General features: G+C 35.6%; 1 protein-coding gene across 3 annotated transcripts in view; it reads right to left on the bottom strand.

The window, feature by feature from the left end:
* LOC107690078 (LIM and calponin homology domains-containing protein 1-like) overlaps positions 1-7065 on the bottom strand; it is a 170696-nt gene that overhangs the window by 17424 nt on the left and 146207 nt on the right. For all 3 annotated transcript variants that reach the window (XR_001634394.1, XM_016488318.1, XM_016488319.1), the window contains exon 3: positions 5524-5593. Coding sequence is in view for 2 of the 3 variants with exons in the window: in XM_016488318.1 (XP_016343804.1) it covers positions 5524-5593 (70 nt within the window). In the remaining variant the exon portion in view is untranslated. The remainder of the gene's footprint in view (positions 1-5523; positions 5594-7065) is intronic.

Raw genomic sequence — 7065 nt, 5'->3', positions numbered from 1 at the left:
TATATATATATATGTATATGTGTATATATATATATATGTATATGTGTATATATATATATATGTATATGTGTATATATATATATATGTATATGTGTATATATATATATATGTATATGTGTATATATATATATATGTATATGTGTATATATATATATATGTATATGTGTATATATATATATATGTATATGTGTATATATATATATATGTATATGTGTATATATATATATATGTATATGTGTATATATATATATATGTATATGTGTATATATATATATATATGTATATGTGTATATATATATATGTATATGTGTATATATGTTTTACTTTAAATAAAACTAATTCATACAGTGTGGCCACGTCATCGTAATACATTAATTCATTCCCATGATTTCATTCAAACAAGGGAACAAATTAATAAAACAGGGGAACCAATTTTTAATTTGTGGGATAAATATATAAATAATAAACATATATTTTAGTTCACGAACCGATTAATTAGCAGTTTGAATGACCATGACTTCCTAATTAATTTCTCCAATGATACATTGATAGTTAAGATGCAAATTACATCAATGTACAGGTGATAAAATTACTTAATTTCAAATGAAGTCCTATGTCCTTGGGCATTAGCTTAACTATATCTATACTGGTATATTTTTCAGCCATATGGGCTCTGTACTGCATTGCCCTGTGTATGGGAGACTATGAGACTTGTTCAAATGTTACTAACATCATTGATATATTACATTAGACAGTCAAACATAGAATAAATTACAATTTTAAATAACAAATAATGTACAATGTTCAACTAGTCCTCCTTGGAAGTAAGAAACCTGACAAAGTAATGAAAAACAATGCTAAACAATTACTCCTCCTGCAGCATTACAGTTGCATTCTGCTGGCATGTGCCAAACCCAGATTTATCCATTAGATGAAGACAGCAATGCCAGATGGTGAGGTGCAAATTACACTACAAGAAATGTTTCCATTGATCCATTCAGTTTTACATTGGGAATGGAGATATTAGGCTGATGTTGTTTTTAAAGGGTAGTTTTGAACATTACAGTTTCTTCAGAGGGTCAAAAACATGATGAACTGACTGGACACATGTAAGAGTGCCAAGTGCCAAGAGATTAATTTAATAATAAATAAAAGAGCTGTAGATACTTCTGATGGTGTAATGTAGCAGTCATGTTTCCAGCACAGAATTCCTCCCTATTTTCCTTCACCTCCATTCATACAGCCTCCCCACCAAGAAAAACAGCCGGCTCATAAACAATGCGCTGACACCTGCATAAAAAGGAAATGGTGAGCAGACATAATATTGGTGGTGGAGAAACAGGGAAAATAAGAAGCAGACTGCTGAAGTAGGCAGTGGATAGGGGCTACAGAACAGGGCACTCTTATAAAATGATTTTGGAACCCAGTGCCACAGTAGTGTATTTTAAGCTTCTTTAGGAAATTCATTTTTCTATGTTCTAATTGCACATTTTTCATCTAATTTCTGTTTTCAACAGAACCTATGCAAATAATGTACCTATAAACATAATGTATGCAAGATTTATAAATGTATTGGGTTTGAACTTCAAACTCAATCTTTGAAAATCTCTTGAACTACAGTATGTACTGAGATTATTTACTCAATTCATTTTAATTATGATTTATAACTCTGACTATTTTGATAAGCGTTGAGCACATTTATCTATTAAACCCTGACAAACTCTCTAAAACATTCCAGGTCTGCACTTTAGGTTGGCCTGCTTCTCTGTATGAGCACACAGCTAAGAACTAAAACATTACTATATTACAGCATTTTATGCAAAATTAACAACAAGCTAAAACAAACTTGAGAGCCCCCTAACTGTGTAGGCTACAAAATAGTAAGTCTGGAGGGCCAAAATTCCTACTAACCAAAAAAAACAGGAAAAGGAAGGGGGAGTTAACCTGTTTTATTATGATGCAGGAGATAACAGCATGTTTGTGCAATTTGCTCTTGACAATAGTTTTGAGCTGGTTGCAAGTGCCAAGAAGACCTTTATTATTTTAGAAGACGACAGACCTGAGCTTGTCTGAAAGTGCAATGATTGCAATAGTTCAGGTTGTGGTATTTTGTTTTGAAATACTTGAAAAATGTCAAAGTCCCTTGGGCTGTATTGCGTAATTTTCCTCAAAGCTAAAATCTTAAAATTGGATTAAAGGCAACCACAGCGATATCATGAATGCATGAATATTTGATTTTTAAATAATCTATTTTTTGATACATTTTAGTGTCTAATACATTATTTACTGATAAATTAATTTATCATAATTGTTGTCAATGTTATATTTGCTTTCAGTTTTTTTTTTTCGTTTTGTTTTGTTTGTTTTTTTTACCAGTAACCAGTCTCACAAGATCCAGTGTTTGTAACACAGTTAAAATGTCATGTGTAACATTTGTGTAGTAATACAAAAATAGCACACAATGAAGAAAGTTCACAAGGAGTTTTAATAAACACGAGAAACCGTGCAACACACTACACACATACCCTAAACGAGACCGAACAGTGAACAGAAGAAACTCAGGGCTTAAATACACAGACTAGATAATTAATAGGAACTGAAACAGGTGTGCACTAATCAGAAACCATAGCAAATAATAAGAAAAGGGAACATAGGCAAATAGGCATAGGAAAAACAAGAAAAAAAAAGGAACAGACCTATACAGAACTGTGACAGTACTCCCCAACTCCTGAAAGGCAAGTCCCAGCTCCATAAAAAGTCCAACTGCAGAAGGAGGGAGGGGGCTCTGGAGGATGGCATGAAGCAGGTAAAGAGCAGCCCACACCTAAAACCTTTCATGAGCATGAGGTTCACGAGCATCACACGTTGCTCGTGGCAGATGTCAGTGAATTCCTCCACGTAATCCTCCAAGCAAAGGCCACCCTGATAAACAAAAAGTATTCCTCCTCGTAGTCCCAGGCATGGTTGTGGCGTCACATTGGAGGAGGCAATTTAAAAATCTTTCCTCATTCTTGCCTTTTTTCCTTTTCTTTTTGGTTCGGTCTTCTGTAACATTTGTGTAGTAATACAAAAAAATATATATTTGGGCTTGTTTGAATCTGAATCATCTGCTGCCATTTTTCATATTCCATATCAGTTATGGCCACTAGTACAAACTACTGATTATCGGTTATTGTTATTGGTCAAGAGATTCTATATTGTTGCATTTCTTAACTAGAATTAAATGTAATATTTAAGCAATATAAAACAAGTTAAAAAAGCTGAAATTCAGAAAAAGTTCAGCAGAACAGCAGAATTAACTAACTACTTGGGTATCAGTGTAATATCCAGAAAGTTTAAACTAAAAAGTCCCAAACACTAATGCACAGACTGACAGTCTGTCTGAAACAAACACAGACAAGCAGAGTCCCCAGTGCTGTTGGACTGTAATATCTGCACTCTTGGAACGGGAAATGATCAAGCAATCAGATTTGATGACCAGAACTTATATAAAATATAATATCATAATATTTAATATATTGCAACATTGCTGCCCACCATTTGGAACAGCCTTCACAACAAGCATGCATATGATGCCTGTCTAGGTTGATTGTAACAGCTATTGTAATACGAACATGAGAGATCTTGTCTGATATAATAGGCGAGAGGAAGCATTCAGGGCTTTAAAGTGCAATAAGATATTCCAGCGTAATTGTAGCTCTGGGATCACATTAAGACATGGGGGAAAACAGGCAGAGAGCGAGACTTAAGGAATGCTGGCATGTAATTACCCATGTCTGTTACAAGGGTGGCAGCACTGATTAGTGAACGGAGAAGATAAGACACCCAATCTAGCGAGGGAATGGGTGAATGATGGAGGAGAAAGGAAACGGCCCAGCCAAACTAAACTTCCTTCAAAACACAAATTCTAAGCACTGGGTGATTAACACCTGTTATTTTCACTCTGTTTTCTACTTCTGGCTGCTGTCCTCCAAACTCTTACAAAGCTTTTTATTACGCCTGCCTTCATCAAAGAAGTCATGAAATGAATAGCGAGTCGCCCCCTGTCTTGCACATACTTGTTTTTATTTACTCAGAGGCTGAGCAGAGGAGGGCACAGGATTCTGGGACTCGTCATTGATGTGAGAGGACAAAATGAGGTGGAGGGCAAAACTGAAAGAACACCCTTAAAGAAAACAAGAGCTGCATTCATTAGTCATTATTTTAACTCAATACGGAATTTGACATTTAGACTAATATCCATTTCGTAGCTAAACTATTAAACCACAAAGACTCTTTAAAGTGACCTTAAAGTTTTGCCAACATCAAACTACCAAACTTTACCACAAAGCAATTCAAGAAGATTCATCAGATTCCTACCAGATGTTTTAATCACTGTGGAAAGTTAATGTGAACTTTCTCCACAGCATGCCACACAGACACAGATGGTTGATTATTTGACTATTCAGAGAGACATGTTTTCCATATAAACATTAAGTGATTTTCCCAAGGATGCAGTGAATGTTATAAACTTTTCAAAATGTTCACATCTTCAAAAACATTTACATTTTACTCAAAGTGGAGCCAAATATTTGTTTCAAAGTGGCATCCAGGACAACCATGCTGTAGACACTGACTGTATAAAGCGAAACTGCAAACCCACTGCAAAAAAAAAAAAAAAGTGTGTGTGTGTGGGGTGCAGCATTTTATTATCACAAAAAAAGGAAAAGAAGAAACTGAAAACTTTCTGGGGGAAAATATTGTCTTTATAAAATAATTCTGTATTTGTTTAATGTATTTAGTGAATTGAATGGAAAGACAAAATAAAGTATTAAAAAAAAAGATTACTTACAATACTTCAGATGGGAAAAATGAAACACCACAGCGTAACAGTTTCCCAATCAGCTATTCTTATACACAGCAGCCCAACTCATCAAATAATAGAGCTCAAAAACAACAGTATGTGGCACTTCTCAGATATTTACACAATGCATTTATGTATGTACCATCAAACGTTTGGGGTCAGTAAGACTTTTTACGTTTTTTAAGTTTTTTTGAAGTTTTGAAGTCTGCATTTATTTGATCTAAAATACAGTAAAAGTAGCAGTATTGTGAAATATTATTACTAGCTAAACTAACTGTTTAATATATTATAAAATTTAATTTATTCCTATGATGGCAAAACAGAATTTTTAGTCCCCTCCATTATCCAGTCTTTAGTGTCACGTGATCCTTCAGAAACCATTTTAATATGCTGATTTGGTACTCATTTCTTATTGTTATCGATGTTGAAAACAGCTGTGCTGCTTAATAGTTTGTGGGAACCATAATACTTCTTTCAGCAAAGAAGTATTACAGTATATATAGATTTTTTTTCCCTTCATTTTTGATCATACTGTTTCTTTGCCTTGTTAATTTACCAGTGTGAAAAGTTAGCTTGATAAGACTACCTTTCCAGAATCATTTTTTTTTTTTTAAATCAAAGATGCTTAGACAAGAGAGGTGGGCACCGGGCTGAATTAATAGAATAGTAGAAACACTTACCAGAGCAGCTACAGGAGTGGGCAGTCTATTTATCTTCTTCACGAGACCCGGTCTGATTGTGTTCAGGAGTCTGAGAGAGAGACACATCAGACATCCTGAATCAGAACCAACCCCACAAAAAGTTATAGTCTCAATCACACATATTTGATTATTTTGCTGTTTTGTCAACAACAATTTAAGCAGAGGCCAAGAAACAAATCAAGTGTCCTTTATTTATATAGTGCTCTGTAGAATACAGATTGTTTCAAAGCAGCTTCACAGTGATAATCTTTGCAGCATTTGCTTAAAGGGACAGGGATCAATAGCATTTGCCACATCTGCCTGCATAAACAAGCAACACAGATGATCAGGTTACTTCACCCACCAGACAGTCTTTGAATACTGATAACATTCCAAATAGAAATTAAAAGTTCCAATCAAACTCCTTTTTTTTCAGGTTGGGTAAGATTTATTTAGGGCAGTGGTTCTCAACCCTCTCCATGAAGTACCCCCAGCACTGCACATTTTGTATGTCTCCCTATATCTGACACACCCACTTCAGGTCTTGCAGTCTCCACTAATGAGCTGATGAGGTGAATCATGTGTGATAGATGAGGGAGACATATAAAATGTGCAGGGCTGGGGGTACTCCAGGACTGGTTTGAGAACCACTGCTTTAGGGAATGTGAGATGGATAGCACACTGCACAAAGTAATAGTGCAACCCTTAAAGAAGAGGCCAGCACCAAGCTGACAGTCAGCTGTCAGCCAATGTCAGGCCATCGCTGACCATTTGTCGGCCCAATTTTGCGGTTTGTTCTCCACCATTCCCACTAGCTGGACACACTGGCGGCTTTTCTGACATTTGAACATGTTGAATTAGTGGCTGAGCCTGTAGGTGGAAGAGGTCACTCTGATTGGCTGTTCAACAAGTAAACAGTGCATGAGAAGAAAAACAGAGGAGATAAAAGCAAGCAAATGTCTAAGTCAAGAAGGCACACATAACACTTTTCATCAACACATTTGTCTGTGATGAGCGAGATTGTTGTAAAAATGCTTTGTTCACAGTATATCCACAGTCCTATATGACAGGGACACTGCATCAGGGGATTTATACCATTGAATTTAATGTGATCCGATAGACAATAAAATGTCATAAAAACCACTGTCAAGTTTCAGGAAGCAGAGCAAAATAAAGGCCTGTCTATAGTAAAATATAAAGGAAGTTATTGTGTGTTTCATGTCGAGCTATAATTGTAGGAGAGAAAAGTGTTTGAGGATACATCTGGAAAGTCTTACAGGGATCAGACAGGAGGGCTTCCGCATAACAAACCCACAGAAATCACGCTAAGGACATTAATGTAAAAGATCATACATCATGTTTTTATAATAGACTTGACCGGAGCACTTCAACTGTACCAACTGAAAACAAGCTTGGTCAGAATTAAAACCGTATGTTAGCATGTGTGTGTGTGTGTATGCAGGGTTCACATACTCTAACTTCCTGTTGTCCTGAAGAGGTTATGGGCCTCATCTATGTTTTGTCTGAACTAACCTTCAGCAC

This window comes from Sinocyclocheilus anshuiensis, unplaced genomic scaffold (genome assembly GCF_001515605.1).
Source record: "Sinocyclocheilus anshuiensis isolate Anshui unplaced genomic scaffold, SAMN03320099.WGS_v1.1 scaffold1965, whole genome shotgun sequence".
Classification (NCBI taxonomy): domain Eukaryota; kingdom Metazoa; phylum Chordata; class Actinopteri; order Cypriniformes; family Cyprinidae; genus Sinocyclocheilus; species Sinocyclocheilus anshuiensis.
The sequence above is the reverse complement of the archived record's forward strand: the minus strand, read 5'-3'. Positions and strand labels throughout refer to the sequence as shown.